The following is an 18,761-nucleotide window of genomic DNA, read 5'->3' as shown; positions in this document are numbered from 1 at the left end:
GCGCGCGCGCGAAAGTCGCGAGACGGCGGCCCCGCCCTATAGGCGAAGCGCGGGAAGCGCCGCGCCCTCGCCGCCTATTGGCTCCACGGACTTCTGGGGGCGTGGCACAGAGAGAAGCTCCCTCCCTTCCTCTGTGTTCCCCCCGCCGGGGCGGACGGTGACGTAGTTTAGCGCTGTCATGGCGGCCGCCACCGCTCTCCTCCTGCTCTGCGCCGCCGCCGGCCCCGCGCTGGGCTGGGACCGCCCGGGTGAGACCCGCAGGGGTAAACGGGGCTCAGCGCGGCCCCTGGCGCCTCTCCTGGCGCCGCCGTTGCTCCCTACGGGCCCGGCGCTGCGCAGCTATGCCGGGCTGGCGGCGGCGGCACGGGGGAAGGAGGGGTTGTGCCTGGGCCCGCGCCAGGAAGGCGTTTGGGTTGGGGTTCCCTTTAAGGCGGCTTGTGCCGCAGCAGTCATCCCGCTGTGCGGTCGGGGCTGCTCGTATGCCTAAGAGGAGTTGCCCATAGCTGCCTCGGAAGGAAACGAGGGAAATGCCGTGTTTCCCTCTGCGCGTCTGGTGCTTCCTGGGGCTTTTGTCTCCTGTAGAGAAGCAAGACGCTGCTTCGGCCTCTGTATGGCCAGTCGTGTCCTGAGAGGAGGCCCGTGTGGCCAGGGGAAACGCACCTAGACAAGTGCTGACAAGCATTAGGAAGAATTTCTTCACGTGATTACACATTGGAATGAGCTGCCCAGGGAGGTGGTGGAGTCACTGTCCTTGGAGGTGTTTAAAGAAAAACTGCATGTGGCACTTAGTGACGTGGTGTTCTGCCATGGGCTGGACTCGGTGATCTCAGAGGTCTTTTCCAACCCAGTTAATGCCATGGTTCTGACGTTTGTGCTCCCCGTTTCAGGAAAGGTTCTGCTGAGGGACATACAGGCGCTCACTCTCCACAGAGGGCAGTACACGACGTCCCGGCGGACACCTGCGGTCCCGCAGCTGCAGTGCACGGGAGGCACTGCGGGGTGTTCCCGTGTCCCTGAGGTGGTTCAGTGTTACAACAAAGGTTGGGATGGCTATGATGTACAGGTAACTGTTTAAAACTTGTTAAACTATTAATGAAATCATCTTCCCCTACACTCGGTAATTTCCGAAGAGGAAAAGAACTAGGGTGTCGGTTCAGTTTGCTTTTTGTTAGATGGCCTTTGATGACTAAAACTTAACCTAAATACTTCTAGGCTTGCATTTTCCAGAACTACTGTATGTATATGTTTGAAATATCCTTGAAGGTGCTGATGTAAAAACAGCGCAGCGAACCTTCATTGGTTTTAAATAAAATAGTTCTCGAGTTTATAAAATCAAACTCTGGCAAACCTCAGAGGATGCTCTTGGAATTGATATTGCTGTGTGGATTTCCATTTTTTATTAGAGTGGAAAAGGATTATTAATAGTTGCTTCACTTTAGCTCTACCTTTTAAACACTAAGTTTTGGGCTTGCATGACTTCCTCTTGCACCTTAGGATGTGAGTGCTTGTCAGGAAGTAGTCATGGCTCTTTTTTGTTAGCTGTTACATAAGCTCCTGTCAGTAGATAACCAGGAATCAAGGCTGAAGGTGAGTGTTAAAACTGACACAGTACTGTAAAAGAACAGTCAAATTTGAATTGACAGTTGATACTGCTGTCCTGAATTATTAATTTAGAAATTACTACTTTTTTATTTCCTCTCCAAAATATGTGTCACTTGCAGTTAGAGATGGTAAGTTCAGGCACCTCAAGGAAACATGAGGCTGAAGAATCCACATATATTCAACTGCAGAGCCTGCAGTAGGATTTTAAGTGTTGGATTTGAATGCCTAATGATGTCTGTCCCAGTTTTTTTTGGTTTCTGCATGGACACAAACTGAATCGGGTGCACTGGATTTCAGGATCACATGTGTTTTTGTAGCTGCCATCAAGTTTACATAGGACAGGCATTTATTAAGTAACTGTTGCACAGGGTATAGCATGTTTTTAGAAGTATTGCTTTATCTAAAGAAGGAATATTTGAAAAACCTGTCCAGTGAAGAAAAACAAAATCTTCCAGAGTCGTAACTCTTTAGTGTTCTGAAAGATCAGAATTTTTTTCAAGTTGTAGGATTTAAAAATCATCTTTAGTTAACATCAAATTCCTACTCCTTTTCAAAATAAGTGCTCAGAAATTTCATAACGTGTGGCCCCTTAGGTAGTTTGTTAGCAATCACGGCTTTATTTCAGAGCATATTTGGGGAAGCAGACAGGTATTTTAATCTCTGGAGCGGAAGATTTTACTTTGTATTGTGTTTATTTTTTCAGTGGCAGTGCAAAGCAGACTTGGACAAAGCCTACCGCTTTGGACACATAGAAGTGAGCTGTGAAGGCTACGATTACCCGGATGATCCTTACATCTTGAGAGGCTCCTGTAGTTTGCTGTTCAGCCTAGAGCTGACTGAGGAAGGTGAAAGGAAGGTGAAGACCTCTGGAAGCTTTGGTTCTAGCTATTATCAGTCAAGGCACGATTCTTCTGATTCTGCTTCTGGAGTGATTGTTGTAATAGTTCTTCTTGCTCTTGCTTTTGGAGTATACAAGTTCTTCCTCAGCAATCAGCAGCCTCAGCAGAGTCCCGGTGACAGTGATGGATTCGCGAGGCCGTTCTGGCAGAGTCAGCAGGCACCTCCTCCTCCTGGCTTTAAGTCCAGCTTCACAGGTAGGGCCCTGACCTGTTCTCTGTACTCAAAAGAGCAAGCAGGGTTATACTGTTTTATCTGCAGTAGGAGCAGGTGGGACCAACTTAAAACCAGAGCATTGGCAGTTGACTCTGCTGATTTGGCTGCAGAGCCTGCAGCCAGCTTTGTGTTCTGTTCTTTGTTCAAAAGAGAAAATAAGAACTTGGTTTTCCACAGGCTTTCAGGGCAGCTATGCAGCAAGCTGCCCTTTGAACCTTTGAAAATCCATCTCCCCATGCTCTGCAAGTGTTCTTTTCATACCCTGTGAAATAGGAGGATTATGACAGGGAGAATAATTTTCATAGGTAATCTGGAAGACAGAATGGTTTTATGCAGCCAGAAGCAAACCCATTCCAAAGAGGTGCTTTGAAACCTTACAGAAGGATCTTTCAGCACTGATTTCATTCACAAAGCAGTTAATGGAGTTGAGTATCATATACCAGTCCTCTGTTTAACAGGTGCTTCAGTGTAGTTCCAGCAGCTGAAAGATTTGGTTCCCAGAACAGAGAACAGTGCCTGTGAACTGGCATTAGAGGTGCCTCATCTCAATCTCACGTGGGGCCTTTCATCTGAAGTTGTAAGCAATAGATAAGCAATGACAAGGGTGCTGCTAGGAAAGGGTGCACTTTTTCTTCTCCCAGAAAACTGATGACTTCTTTCACTTAATAAATGGTCTTCCTTAGGCAGTCACAGTGTCTGAGGAACATAAACGTTGCTCATCTGGTGTCTGACCAACTGATTTAACCCTCTGCACGTGCAAGCTGCTCACAGCATTGAAACTTAAATTATATTCTCACAAGTTACACAATCTTTTTTTTTTTTTGAGATAGAGAAGGGGTTTTAGCAAGAAAATATATAGCAAGGATTAAGTTTACTTAGAGGTTTGTATTTTAGTAATGCGTATTAATGGTTTCTTCAAGTTTTGCTCAAGCAGCTTGGCCAACAGAGGGTGCAGTGTAACTCTTTGGGATACCCTTGTGCAGGGCGTGCCCAGCAGAAACATTCAGATGTACCTGCAGCAGAAAATTAAAGGGATTCTGCTTCCATATTACTGTTGGCTTTGCAAATTGGTTTCCATGTAGTTATTTCAGGCTGTCTTTCTATGCTGCATGTGCATCAGTGACCCTGTGTGGGCACTTGCCATTGGCATTACTGTGGTAGTCAGTAGAGCCCTGGTCATAAGACAGGGCTCTGTCATACTGGACACAGGCAAAACAGTGAAGAGTTACTTTCGTTTTCTTCTGTCCTGTTCCTTGTTGATTAATTGCACCAATTGTTATGCTATTTCATTGCATTTAATGTCTGCCTTATATTCTGGCAGCAGAGCAAAAGCACATCTCTGAGTGTGTATGTCCATGTGTTCCCAGGAAGGTATTAATCTTTGGAAATCTGGACAGTAATGGAAAGCAATGTTCATGTATTGCTGTTAATATTTAGTTTGCCTCATTTTAAATCCTGTTAACATGCAGAGCGTGTCCTGTGAAACTAGTTTAGCCAGCCTATCTTAATAAAATTCTGCTTTCTCTCTGTTTGTGGTTTGACATGATTCTTCATGTTTACTCTAGATATTTCAGCAAAATATGACTCAGTTTTCTGAGTTAACGTTCAGTCACGGTGCTTTTGAACAAATGAGTTGGTTCATCTCTGATTAACATTGTTTTTACAGTAAAGGAAGTAGTCTTTTTTTTTTTTGGTTCAAATCAACATAACTGATATATCACTCCAGTGAGAGTTTATCTTTCTCCCCATGCATTCAAAATGAAATTCAACATCAAATCCAATGCAGACTGAAAACTGATTATTTCATACCAGTTTGAAGACAAACCAGACCTTCTATAACTTTTACTTCCATTATCTCTGGTCCACTTGTTGAGGTGGGCGTGTTTCAGGGAGACTCTAATGTTATCTTCCTTGCTTTTTATACTTCCTTATGTGTTAAGCCTGTGGTTGAGCTTATTCTTGCATTTGTGTTTTTCTCTAGACCAGAAAATTATTCTACTTTGGGGTTGTCTCTTCTGTTTTTATTTCTAAATGGAAGACATTCAGTTCTGACTCAGAACCTCATGTTATGCAGGTCACATGTAAAAAATCTGTGACTCTCCTTCCCCCACAACCCACTTGATATGCTTGCAGTTTCATCAAGGTATTTGTCAAGGTTGGTGACTCATGCATAATAAAAACTTTGCAATGTGATTGCAGTTAACATGCCTTTTGATAACAAATCCCAGACTAGGATTAGCAGGAACAATACAAGTAATGTTAGCCATTACACTGAGCCACTGTGACTCAAATGGTGCAGCTGTGCTGAGTGAGATTAGAAGCTGTACGTCTTTGTGGTTCGCTTGCTTTGTAGTCTTACCTATTTGATTTCTGCTCCTGTGTCTGCCTCTGGCCTGCTATGTGACCTTCAGATTATTCTTTCTTCCTTTCCTTTTCTATTTTTAGTCTTAATTGTCTGTTTTTAGATCAGCAGGCAGGGACTTTCCATGTTTTGTGAATGTCGGGGCTGTGAGATGGGGTGGAAGTAGATTTTTAGCATAAAACTCCTCAAAGCAGTGTTTGTTTCTGTATTTTTCTCTGCTTTCTGAAATGTGAGGCCTCTCAAGTTAAGCTTGATCAAGAATCTACTGGAATTAGGAAGAGCTTTTCTAATTTTCCATTATCTTTAACAGGAGAGAATCTTGTTGCAACAGCTGGTCTGAGGATTAGGCTACTAACTGATGCTTCCTATTTTTGTTTTGTTTAAGATGACAATAGCTTTGGAACTCATTCCCATCATGGAACCCATTCAGGACCAGGATTTTGGACTGGATTAGGAGCAGGAGGCTTGCTAGGCTACTTGGCAGGCAGTCACAGGTAAAACATGCATCTATCAGATTTTAAGTATTTAAGCTTTCAGGGGGTATGCCATATGCTGTGTTGACGTTGTTCCTAAGCTTTCAGGCCTGTGCCATTAAAGCTATAAAATCCTAACACTAGAAGAATTTTGAGGAGTTATGTCTAGCCGCAGCATCAGAGACATTATAAGCGCATTTCTGGGGAAGAACTGGGAGGACTGAGGTACTTCATTCTGCTTTTAATTACCCTGACCTGGCATAATGGCCTGCAAATTTAAATTGAGCTTTTAAACAATCTACCTGCAGACTGCCTTAAAACACAGATAGTTTTATGCCTAATATGACTATCTGTAGATAGGTCTCTTCTATCAGTGTCATCTCTCCTGAAGTCAGTCTGTATGGCAGCTGCTCTTATGTGATACTCAGTGTGATTAAACAGCCTTTAATCTTCAGTCTCCCAATGGCCCATGTGTGGAAATCCAAGAGGTATGGTTTTCCAGAGGACTTGTAGGTCTTATGTAAGTTGCATTTTGAAAAAACACAACATAAACAGCATTCAAAAGCGGTTTTGTGCTGGAGTAACCATCTGCTGGTCATATTTGCTTGACACTTTTAGGCATTTAAAATGCATTGGTTTCAGTGTAGGAGTTTGGTGCCATTTTAGGCTTTACTGGAGAAAATATGTGACTCCTCCAGGGAATCTTTAGAGCCCAAGCAGTTTTCTCTTTTTATCGAATAACTGCATGTGTATTGAGTCTATTCCTGTAGGAATGTGGCAATGTAACAGATTAAATATAACTGTATACCTTTTTTCATATTGAAAGTTTGAAAGTAAAATAATATGGACAGGAGTGTGTTAAAGCATCTTGATTGTAAAGTTGTTGAGATTCTTTTTGTTGTTATTTTTTGTAATAACAGAAGCCTTATATTAACTCTGCTAGCAATTCTCAAAAGGTAAAATATGTTAAAGGTCTTATTGTCTTAGTATTTCTTAAGTTGAAATACATGATCCTTGTGCTTAAGCATTGTATTTACGTAGTATCTACAAACAGGTTAGTTAATTGATTTCCATCCACCCCCCCATTTCCATAGCCACATCTTATTGTTCAGGATTAGAGACCTAACTGAATAAGTCCAGATACATGAACAAGCTTCCTAACTTGGCTTCTTTTCTTTTAAAACAGTCTTTGATACACTATTATTTAATTTGATTTCTTTTTTTAAATTATGTGCCTCAAAATGCTGGTGCCAGAAAGTGTAAGACATCTCTTTGTCCATTTCAGCAGCAGGAAATCCCATATCCATGGAAGCAAATAAATTAAATCAGTGAGTCAAAGATCGTGATATGTTAGAGTTAATGATACAACCTTTTCAAAATAGTTAACAGAAGGATGTTTTCTCTTGGCTGACATGGCTGGGATGTAGGTGTTGCCAAAATGCATTTAAGCTTCTGATGTCAAATTTCTTTTCTTGTCTGATAGAATCTAAGGTCAGAATTTCAGAGGGAAAACTTTCCTCATTTGCAATTCATAGAATTGCTTATTTTAAAGAATGAGGTTTAATTTCCTTTTGGAATTCTACAGGTGATATTATAACAACACTGGATATCCCTTGTTCTCAACATGTAAATATGTTCAATAGGGGGATTTCCAGATTTTGAACAACTGCCTGTTTACAGTTTTCCTCAGAGCTGCAGTTGTCTTGTTTGGAATGGTATCTTCTTAATTTTTCATAACGTTACTAATGAATCTTTTTTTCTACTCTGTCTCACAGCAGAGCACAGCCACGTTCCCCATATTACAGTATGTGGACAGATCCCACAGCTGCACCTCCTATGAATGAGCACTCAAGCAATTCCACACAAGGTAGCAGTTCAGGAACAAGAACTGCTTCTGGTAAGGCAAAACACCTTTGCATCTCCTGAAGCTCAAGAGACTTTGACCTATCAAAAATATGCAGACATTAGTTGAGATTCAGCAAACATTCTTTGTTTTATTTTATCAGTTGGTGTAGGTGGGCATGTAACCATGTCCTTTATTTCTGTTTCCTGTGGAAGTAGGGCAGCATTGTGGGGCATGAAACTCCCCACAGGTGTATGGTGGGCGTGGTACCACCAGTATTGGGTTTGTCTTCAGTGGCAAGGTGCATTAGTTTAAGGGTTTCCCTTCTGGTGCACATTATACATGTCCTTCTCTAGCAAGCATGAACAAGCATGTTCTTTGTAGAAGGCAGGTTGTCTAATCTGCAAGAATAGTTTTCAGGCCAGTCAGCCCACAGTTGGTTGCTGTTCTACTTCATGTGAATATGTGTACCTTGTCTCCCTTGCCACCTTTAGCCCTTTTAGAACTAGAGAGTTCAGTGGAAAGGCTGTAGTAGAGCTGACATTTTTTTTCTTTGCAGGCTTTGGGGGCACAAAACGAAGATGAAATCCTTGGCGTTATTACATCGGAGTCATTGAACTGAATCTTCCTGTGCACTTGTATTTATTTTATTAATAGTAGGTTTCAGAAGGGAATGTGAAGTATGAAAGACTAGGCAAAAAAACCCTTTCTTTCTTTGTGGAAATGTGGACTCTCACTGCTGTGTAGGATATCACAAGTGCTGGAAAATCCACTGTTTCAAATCCGCAGCTTCTCATACAGAATAAATTCATCCAAGTTAAGAAAAATGATGTTACAGTGACTATATATCTGACTGTACTTGAGGGATTGTGGCAATGATAGCCTTACCAGATTTCTTAACAAGTAGCTTGCTATTCATGTTCTGGGCTTAATTTCATTTGATCTAGAATTTCTGACGTATTTTTTTCCACCTCTTTCTTGGTAGTCCAGGATCCACCTGATACCTGAGTGCTGCTCTTTGAAGCTACTTTTGTTCGTCGTTGTAGAATTCATGTGAACTTTACTGTAAGTGCAGTCAGCTACTCAGATAAGTGTTGCAGTTTTTCCTCAGTGGAAAAGAGTAAAACTGTATATAGAGAGATTAACATTAATATGTTTGTATCTGTGATGTGTGACTGTTGGAGCTAAAATTTGCAGATTTGAGGATGCTCCATGTTTTAGAGCTTATCCAAGGTGACTGCGCAAACCGGGGGGATTTTGCGTATAAATTAGGGGGGAAGTAAATAAGTAACCTGAAAAGAGACAAGATGGTTTTCTCTAATTTGAACCTTTTTCTGGAAGACTGAGATAATTTAAATTCAGGTGATAGCAGACATTTTGCCAGCATTGAGGCCACAGACTTTGCTTTTAATGGTGGATGTTGGCAGTGCTGTGAAAACTTCTGATGTGAATGATCTGTCCTGCTAGATGACCTGTCTATGACACAGTAAACCAAAGGTGCTTATTGCAAAGGGAAGGGAGCATTCTTAATCCAGAGCTGGTAGAATCTCTAGAGCACAGCAGGCCTTGATACTAAGCAAAAAAGAAAATTGAATGTCTAACAGGATGGAAACTTTACCCAGTATACTTTTTCAAAACAAAGTGCTGTTAAAGAGTGGGAAGCAGAAAAGCTTTATTCTGTGATGATATTTTGGGGGCTCTCAGAAGTATCACACAGTTCTTGTGTGATTGACACTGCCCTGGGAGAAGCATTGCTGAAAAGAAAGCAGAGAAATTTCTCAGGATTGTGGGAAGAGGGCAAGAGTGAAAAATGGACTGCTTGACCCCCAGGTCTTCTCCAGAACTCATCCTAATAGAGTGTAGAAGTGTGGTGTGCACAGGTTTTGTATGCTGGCAGCAGCAGGAGGAGCATAGCTTTCAGCCTTGTGAAAGTAAAGTGTCTGGGAATTGATATAAACTATTACAGTGAAAGCAAAGCACTGCTTTGCTGATACAAGTTGCACCTCCACAAGGAGATATAGCAGGTCTGATTAGTTTCTAAGAAAGTGACTTCAGCATAGCTAATCTGGAAGCAGCTATGAGTACAGAAGAAATTGGCTCATATGATTATGCCCAAGTTCAATGTCTGGCTTACTCAAACAAAAGAAAACCAAAGAAGAAAAAAAAACCAAAATAAACAAGCAAACAAACCCATCAAAAAACATAGAAGTCTGTATGAAGTCAACAGAAACTCTGAAAAAGTGCTTGCACTGAAAATGTTATTTTGAAAATATCAAATGAAAATTGATAACTTGAGGGTAAAATGGCGGTTTGCTTCTCAGAGCTGCCTGAGGGTTGAGGAAAAATAACTGCATTAACAATCTGCTTTATGAACCTAAAAACAAAAAGGGAATACCTTACTGATGGCCTGTTAGAAAGTTCTACTTTTTATGAGAAGTAGTATATGGTAAATCTCTTACCTTTTTGACAAAGTGTAGCAAAATAATGTATTTTAAATGTGGAGTTTTTACTTATTTCTAAGTGTATTCAGGTTGAAACTTGTCACAGTCAATATTCTCTTTGCCAACTAATTACCTAACAATGAAACTGGATTTTTGCTAACTGGGTAGTTTGAAGCTGAAGTTAGCTCTCAAATTACAATGTGCTATGAAATGTTTTAGACAATGTTTTTGTATGTATTTATGTATTTATAGTTTCTGCATGAAATGTGATTTGATACATGAACCTTATGAATACTGAATACAGTTTTCAAATCTGTAGGATATTTTTGCCCTTCCCTTTGATAATGAAATAAGTGAATAAGGAGTACTTTTGTCTTTTAAGCATTATCTTGAGGCTTGCAGGGATGGCGTGTTCTGTTTTTTTCAGAGTTGTCTGTCTCCGTCCACTTCCCGGGTGGTGTAATATCATCCTTTACCCCCAGACCCAGAGTGAGTAAGCTGTATGTTGTTTCAATAAAATAAAACAATTCTGGGAAGAGTTATTATACTGATTGGATTTTCAATAAGAAAATACTGAACACTGTAAGGAATTAAATGCTTTCTTGTAAATCATGGTTTTGGATCTGAGTCTGCAGAAAAGCTCTGCTATGTCGTCAAGTTCCTGGTTTTAGAAGGTGATGAGCTGAACCTTTCAAAAGAATTTCTGATCACTGCTGTTCCTGGTTGTGTAAGTAGCAGAACTCTACACTGGTGTAGCCTAAGCTGACATCAACTTCTTACACAGAGAATTTGTCACTGCTGGATAGAGCCCTGGTCTACAGATAAAGGCAGTTCAACTTCTTGGCTGTTGTAAAGTAGGGTTAAACAGAGGCCTGCAAATTCTGTTACCAGTGTTTCCTTGGTCAAACATAAGGGATGTTGCTGATGCTCCTGAATGAAAAGAACTTGTGGAAGGCAGCTTAGAGTACATACTTGTGAGAGGCCTTGAGCTTCCTTCCTGAGCATCAGATCTGGAAGGTCCTAGTCTGTCTTCTGCTCCTAGGCAGGGTTTTGGCAGCATCTTCACAGCAACTTCATAGTTGCAAGGCATATGTAAATGCTTAAACTGTAAAATGCTGTTGTAGATAATTGCAGTTCTGTTTGGCATCTGGGACTAGTACTTCTCATACTCTGACAAGGCTTATGTCCTCACACAAAGCTAAAGCTCATTACAGGAACGAAACTCCTGGTTTTACAGCTGACTTCCCCTGAAGCATGTGATGAAAGAAAAAAAAGATGCACAGAGATAAGCTTTTCTCTATGCTGTTCTGTCTTGTGACTCAGCTCCCAGGTCAGATCTTGGCTAGTTCTGCAGACTGTTGCTACACACCTCACTTTTTTCCTAGGTGCCATGTGTGTGTTAGACTTACCAGCAAGGCGAGATGGTAGGTGGTTGTTTTTAAAAGTAAAATTCTTCCACGATCATCACTTTATATCACTAAGTTCCAAAAGGGGGAGTCAAGCCAAGTGGCACAATTTCCAGCACTAAGAGTTGCTGCAGAGAGAAATTGCTGGAATAAAGTAGCAAGTGATGCCTGCCTGCGTATGCAGCATTTGCACATAAGACTGTTGTCCACTTAGCACCTATTACAAGTGCTGTATTTTTATCTCCTTAGTAAAGCAAATTAGTATTAGTTCTTAGTATTTTCAGAGTGCCCTATCAACCAGTGATTGCGGTACAGAAATAGCCCAGTTGCCTATGAACTAAAGTATATGAGCAAAACCACAAAAATGCTAAAAAATCTCACAGCAATGGAATCTGTACCAACAGACAATGCTGTTGTGTCTAATGAAACATAATGTCAGGTTCTCCTTCAATACCTATTGGGGCAGTTCAAGGTTGAGTGCTGCGTGGGAGAGGCTCTTTATCACTCAGCATATTTTGCTGAAACCTTCCTCTGCAGCCAATTCTCTTGCTTTCCTAATATTGTATGTAAACGCAGTAGTCTTCACTTTCTGACACCTCTGTTTCTATTCCGGCTGTGATTTACCAGTGCTAATGAAAATAATCAGCTGACTACCTTTATGTGGCCTGTATATCTTATCTCCCACTGTCTTCCATCCTGTAGTTCCCTCTGTTCCTGGTGAGTGTCAATGTTTCTTTTACCAAGAAAGTGACGAGCATTTGCAAAAAGTGCACTGAGCTGGGAATGGGTGGAGTAGATGGAGGGGAAGTCAAGCAAGCAAACTGTCAGGCTGTGAACTGACCTGTGTGGGCAGTATGTCTGTGGAAAAAGTTTTTTTTAGCCTTCTGTCAGAGAAACATTTTTGTCCAGGGTACAGTATTGGCAACTGGCGATTGGAGCAGATTAAGGGCTGGTGAACTGGCAGCAAGGAGAAGACCTGAAAACATCCTCTGCATCCTACCTTAGGAATGACTTAAGAATATAACTAGGAAGCTGGCCTAGGATGTGCTAGCTCAGCCACTCCACAGGCATGCCATTGCAAATCCTGTAGGTAGATGTATGTTTAAAGATATCACATCCTTCTGAAAATGCCACAATGCTAGTGCCAAGCACAAGGAAGGGGACTTGGCCCTGCGTCCATGTTTCTTTCCCGCTGCAGTTTGACTTGGAATGAACAGAGAAGGCCAGAAATGGAAAGAGCAGCAAGCAACCATGATGAAGGGTAGCAAGTTTACACCTGCACCAGCCAAAGCCAGGCTTGCAGGGGAAGCCTGTGTCCAGTTATGTCCTGCTTGTTCACTCTTCTGACATGACAGCAGGAAATACTAGGCAGCTCTAATAGCTGTTGTACTAGGATTATTTTACCGGGCTTAGAAGTTTATTCTGCATATCTAAAGAAATCCTACGAGCAATTAATTACTGGTAATTTGTATTGACACCTTTTGCTCTGAGGACCATCTAAGACATACCAGAATTCAGATTTCAAACTAGCCACTGCCAGTTTTGGTGGAGACGAATCATGTATATTTAAAGACCAAGTTCTCTGAGTTATGGTACAAGGAACTTTAGCTCATTTACTGCATTTGCCTTGACTTCCCTGGCACCAAGATTCTTGTGCAGTCTTTGCTCTGCAACTGTATATGGATGTCATTGTGCAGGATCCTCTGAGATTCAGCCTTGAGATCATAGCCCTGACATCATTGCCTGTTAGCCTTCCTCTCTATGTCTCCTGTGTCCTTGTAATTAGTGTGTGGGGATGTGTTTATTGAGGCAACACTGGAATTACCATCAATCCAAAATACCTTTTGCTGGTGCTTCTGCAGAATAATGGTAGTTACTCATCTTCCAGTCAACTCCTGTGGTCATTTTCCTGTCATTTAGCAGCTGTAAATGCATCACATCTGCTTTAATGGACAGAAAACAATTATGGTTGGGGGAAAAAGAAAAGAAAAAAAAAGGTATAATGAATGTAGATAAAATGCTGAGTTGGAACAATTTTGCAGAGCTGACCTTCATGCTGGGATTACTTTATCAACATTCTTTCTCTAGGAGCTGGAGGAATACTTTATTGATGTGGATTTAAATAATTCCATCAGTGCTTTCTGCACCACTTGGGCAAGAATGAGAGACTTAGAACTGTAACAGGTTTGGTGTTCAACAAAGTCTGGCCTGTTCAGGGGTCTTTGTAGTTTGATACACAGTTTGCAAAGAATTGGTAGCAGTAACAGGGGAAGTTAGATCAGTGCAGAAATTCATGTGGTTGCAGCATAGACAGAAACACTGATCTGTGCTGTTTCTGAAACCGAGGTAAAAATCAGGCTCCAGTCAGGCTGAAACAGCTCAGAAAGTTTTACTTGTCTTAGCTTTGAGTCAAGATCCTATTCAGCACAAATTGTCATCTGCTGCTGACACCTACTGTCAGAAGTGAAGTGCTCTTTCCCTTAGGAAGGCAAACCATGTGTCCACATCCTGACTATTAGAAAACGAGCCAGGCCCCCTGGGTCATAGTGCAGTGTGATTCTGTCTTGGCAGGCTCGGGTGGTTAATCCTACATGCTCTCCTCCCTAACAGGTGGAAGGATTTATTTCCTTTTTAACAAGGAGTTGGGGACTAGGCTGTAACTAAGTGAATGTGTATAGAGCTGAAGCAGTGCAAACATAAGTGATGGGAGGAAGACCACACTTGATTCAGGTAATCCAGTTTTACTCAAGATACTAATACATTTCCTTTAGCTCAGGTGATGTAGCTGCTAAAGAAAAGTTAGTGTTTGGGCAGATACTGACTTTTACATTGCAAAGCTGCTTTGGATAGAGCTGAGAAACAGAACGCTGCAGCAGCTGAGAGAGAAACCCAGCACAAACCATCTCCCAACGGGATTCAGCCATAGCAGAGTAGGGAGCAAAGAGTCCCAGACAGGAACCAGATAGTGTTTCTAGCCTGAACGTGCTACCAGGCATCTGTTCCTCTCCAGTCTTTGTTTGCTTAAGCACCTGAGAGGCCTCATGGAGCAATGAGTGCTACCACTTAGCCTCAGCTTGGCAGACCTCCAAGCCAAGAGGCTGTGGGTGAGGGAAGATTGTATTTGATGACCTTTGGACAGCATGTCAGGAGAGGCGCGGGAAGACAGCCGAGCTATAGGAATGTGTTATGCCCTGGAATGACAAATAAAGCAAGGGTATGGAACAGTCAGCAAAAGAGAGCTTTAAAAAGAGATGTAGAATGCTCTGATGGAGCCAGTCGGCACATGGAAGGGTGTTCTTGTGCACTGTGGCTGCAGCACACTGAAGGAGCTGCATCCCCTAGTCTGCATGTGGCTCATGAAGACCCTGTATTAATTCAGCTGCTGGGTCAGGCTGTCCTGACTGTTCTCTTGCTCACCTCCCAAATGCACAGCTTAACCATACATCTTCACAATCTTGCCAGGTCAGAGATAAGGTGCACCTCAAAACAGAGGCCTGATTTATGAAACTTCCTACTGCAGCATGTTTTAAAGGCCAAAACTAAAGATGAGAAGGAAGCGATTGGGTGATTTTACATAAAAACAACACGTCAGTGATTGAGCCATTACATGACTTCTGGCTCAAAAATCCCTAGGACTTGAATTCCAGAAGCAGAAGGTTTTAATGGCCTCCATCAGAGTTGAGGTACTGGGGTAGGCAGAGCTGTCCTCCAAGGCAGTATGATAGCTCTTACATCATCTACGGGGATAAGGATCTACTTATCCTAGGCACAGCTTCTAGCACAGAAGGGTAATGCTGACTGAAAAACTCTTTGTCCAGTACAGTTTACTGAAATTCTGCAAACAGCGCAGCTCTAATTGCACTAAAGCGTTTGTTGGTGTAGGGGGAAGAGAGGTTTTGTGAAGAGAATATTTTGTGTTCCTGTCCCAATATATGTTCTTGGCAAAAAATTTAAATGTAGACCAAACTTCTGAATAAAGTTATCATAGTTGTCATCAGCATTTCTGTTAGACTGATGATTTCAATAGGCAGTTGTTCTTACTGCATTCAGACATCTTTGCACTTTGCAGACAAGACTGCTAAAGAGGTGTTAATTTCTTAAAGAGCCAGACAAGGGCAGGTAACATGACTTCTCTTCCAGGAAAGTTCACGTATGAAACATGGATGTTAAGAATTTCATGTTTTCTTGTCTCAGTAAGTGGCATGATTTCCAGCTGAAATCAGGAGAAAGGCACAGTCAACATATCGGACAACCGACATTTTTACTGAGCATCGTAAATAAACAAAAAACCAATTATTAATTAATCATTTGTGTTTCAAGAGATGGAGCTCTGTGTTCTATTACAGCATGTGCTATATTACAGTGCTCATATATCAACTAGATCTACAGAAGATAGATCTTAAGATCTCATAGATGTTAAATAAAATCTCAGTACACCTTTCCACCTGAGACAGGACGTCTACTTTTATAAGCCATGTGAGAACTGTAGGGAGAAGAAATAATTTTTATTAGCATGAAACAGAGCTTGCATTTTGCTTTTTCTTCACTATTTTTCTTCAATATGCTTTTCCAGCTCATTTTTCCTTAACAACTTACCATGCTACTGAAGCTCACCGAGTTCAGATGACAACACCATCTATCCCAGAGGCGGCCTCTGAGCAGGCTAGCTGGCAAGCACAGAGTTAACAGGACTGGTGATTTTCCTATACTGCAGCAGTGCCTCTGCACCTCAGCTCAGACTGGCAGAGGAAATACATCATACCGGGCACAGTTTTGCCCTCAGTAAGACACAATCTCCTTCCTGCAGGTCCCCTAGACAAAAGACTGGAGGAGGGATCACCCTGCAGAGATGGGTGGGAGGTGGTTTTTCCAGTTCCTTTCTTACCTTGTGGGCAGAAGTTTGTTAGCTCAAGATGAGCTGCAGAGATACTCGAAAGAAAAGAATGAGAGAGGAGACATAAGGCGGATCTGAGACTTAACTGCAGGAGTCAATGGTGAGGAGCTGTTAAGGACAGCTGTCAGTTTTGGGCTGTTTGGTTTGGTTTATTTGTTTGTTTGTTTTCAGGCTTCCATTAGGAAAACAATGGGGGCAATATAAAAGTCGCTTTGTCTGCCCAGAGCACTACATTTTCCATATTTAAAGGAAACTTTAGGCCTCACTTAAACATGGGCATTAGCCAATGTTGTAGTGATCGGTGTGGCTGCATCAGTGAAACCTCTCTTGAAACCGTGTTGCAACCCCATAACTTACCTGGGAACTGAGAGGCAAGTAACGCTCTCGGGGGCCTTTGTCCACCTGGTAACTGTGTGTCCTTCCTGGTGCAGCTTTTCCAGTGTGGAGAGGTACAGCATGGCGAAGAGTTGAGCTTTTGGAAAAGTCTGTACAACTCCAGAAGAGTGCACAGAGAGTGTGCTCCGGAAAATGCTCATAACACTTCACTGATTCTCAGGGATTATTTCAGGCTGGTGAAACATTTCTGTTGACTGAACAATTATTACTGGAGGTGAAGTGGAAAGGTTTATACGTTTATGTAGGCTGTGTTTTCAACTTTTTTTTCCCTGAATAGTTGCACTGGTGCAAACACCAAACATTGAAGAGCTGGGCTGGAGTGAACGTTGGATGTTGTTTAGTTATACTGCATGATTTAAAGTACCCTCTCCTTGCTATTGTCCTATCTCAAACCCCTTTTGTCCCTGGTACTGGAAAGGTACAACTCTTCCAGAGAGTCCAACTCGGGTTAAATATTGTCTGGTTGTCAGAGGGTGAGCTCGTGCTTGCAGCAGGTAGAAGAACAGGCAGTAGCTGCTGTTCTGGGGAAGATAGGGCAAAGACACGGTGAAGGAGGGAACAGAGGAAGAGCAGACTCGATTAAAGATGGAGTAAATATCCCAAGTGGGTTTGGCTGAGTGACACTTCCAAGCCAGCAGGCATAGGAAGCCTGGTGAGAAGCAGGAGCAAGAGGGCTGTGGCTTAAACCCAGAGGTGTTTAGGAAAGTTAGGTGGAATTTCTGAACCTGAGGTGAATAAACCAAACTCTTCACAGCAGGAGTTATTGAGAGTAGACATGCAGCATGGAGTTTGACTTCCTGGGAATGAAGGGGAAACCAAGCAGGACTGTGGTCAGAACAGCTGAGCCCCACCACACAACTGCATGTTCCCTCTAAAGGGGCCCTTCCTACTCCCTTACTCCTTCTCTTACCCAGTAATTGTACATTATATCATCTCTTTTCCCCACATAATGCCTGTTGTTGTCAATTAGCCAGCGGCAAAGAGCAGAGGACTGCTGCTTAAAAAACACTTGCTCACCCAGAGAACTGTTGTCAAACACCAGGCACACCATTCCCTACCCTGCCATTGCCCAAGACAAAAGATGTACAGCTCCAGATCCAGTTACACCAGTGTTCCCATATGAGAAAGGCTTTTCAAAACAGTTTGCGAGTCACTGCAGCTGCACTTCTGTTTAGGCTGTGGCACTGTAATTCCAAGCACAACATTACCCTCCCCCTCCAAACAGTTACTCAGGCAACTTTAGTTTTAGAAGCCAAGAATTGCTGCAGAGGATTAGGTGCTGTGTGCCTAGCCCTGACACCGGACTGCACAGTGTCCAGCTGCAAATTCGAGAGCACATTTTCCACAGCACTCGGTACCTACCACCTCTTCCTTCCATGGACTGAAATAATTTGGAAATCCGTCCACATAAATGGGAACTGTGTAAGATCTGATGGCGCAAAATTAACTGTTCAGAGCATCGTGAAACAAACAGGACTTGACAGGATGCGTTTTGTGCCAGGTTCGTGCTTTGAGTCAGATGGCTGTGGTGGATTAAGTCTGGCAGTGGCAGCCCAAACGCTGGATTTACTGCTTGGTAAAATCACAGGCACAGCAGTTGGTAACAGCCATATGTTAGAAGCCAAAAGATATTTTGAAAAGGCTATGTAAAAATAGGTACAAATATTAAGCCTGACTGCTTGTAGAAAAATACCCTGTGAGTATAAAAAATAACTTTAAGTAAATACTTTGCTGAAGACCCTTTGCCTTATTTGAGCATGATATTTTGTACTGTATGAAATTATGGCTTTGCCAAAGTTTGCCCCTTCGCAGTATCAACTGCTATCCAAGAAGGCAGCATCATAACAAATGCAATCTATTCTGTGTGCTTTTCTGAAAGACCAAAGAGTGAGAAGCTAAGTTTGGATAACCTTCTGTAAACTCATATTCCCTGAAACTGACCCCGCATTATACTCATTTCTAGGCAGAAGAGCTAACGTGGCACTTCCACTGACCCCGTGTTACACTCATTTCTAGGCAGAAGAGCTAACGTGGCACTTCCACTGACCCCGTGTTACACTCATTTCTAGGCAGAAGAGCTAACGTGGCATTTCTGCTGACCCTGCAAGGTAGGACAGGCCAGTGCTGCTCACCAGAGGAGCATTTTGGAGAGGTAGTTTTACTATGTGTTGTACTTCTGATCCTGTTCACCGCACAGGAAACCTTCATGTTAGGAGGGAGGAGGTGCCACA

The 18,761-nt window shown here is 42.4% G+C and overlaps 1 protein-coding gene across 2 annotated transcripts; it reads left to right on the top strand.

Annotated features, from left to right (window-relative positions):
- Positions 1-119: 119 nt before the first annotated feature.
- SARAF (store-operated calcium entry associated regulatory factor) lies at positions 120-15,240 on the top strand. Of its 2 annotated transcripts, none has more exons than XM_017805861.1 (6): positions 120-248; positions 888-1,063; positions 2,306-2,696; positions 5,463-5,571; positions 7,329-7,447; positions 7,953-15,240. In XM_017805861.1, the coding sequence occupies exons 1-6, from the start codon at positions 179-181 to the stop codon at positions 7,976-7,978; spliced, it is 891 nt and encodes a 296-aa protein (XP_017661350.1). In that variant the 5' UTR covers positions 120-178; the 3' UTR covers positions 7,979-15,240. The 2 variants fall into 2 exon arrangements, with proteins under 2 accessions (XP_017661350.1, XP_017661349.1); XM_017805860.1 differs by having other exon boundaries at positions 123-248; positions 7,326-7,447.
- The last annotated feature ends 3,521 nt before the right edge of the window (positions 15,241-18,761 follow it).

The sequence above is a fragment of the Lepidothrix coronata genome, unplaced genomic scaffold (assembly GCF_001604755.1).
Source record: "Lepidothrix coronata isolate B3197 unplaced genomic scaffold, Lepidothrix_coronata-1.0 Scaffold13, whole genome shotgun sequence".
NCBI classification, from domain to species: domain Eukaryota; kingdom Metazoa; phylum Chordata; class Aves; order Passeriformes; family Pipridae; genus Lepidothrix; species Lepidothrix coronata.
Note: the sequence above shows the minus strand (reverse complement) of the source record. Positions and strands in the feature narration are given on the sequence as shown.

Bases quoted from the DNA above. Each gene is read 5' to 3' on its own strand.
- SARAF (XM_017805860.1), top strand. From the start codon at position 179: ATGGCGGCCGCCACCGCTCTCCTCCTGCTCTGCGCCGCCGCCGGCCCC. The intron at 249-887 runs GTGAGACCCGCA...TCCCCGTTTCAG, and splicing joins GCTGGGCTGGGACCGCCCGG to GAAAGGTTCTGCTGAGGGAC. The intron at 2,697-5,462 runs GTAGGGCCCTGA...GTTTTGTTTAAG, and splicing joins CTTTAAGTCCAGCTTCACAG to ATGACAATAGCTTTGGAACT.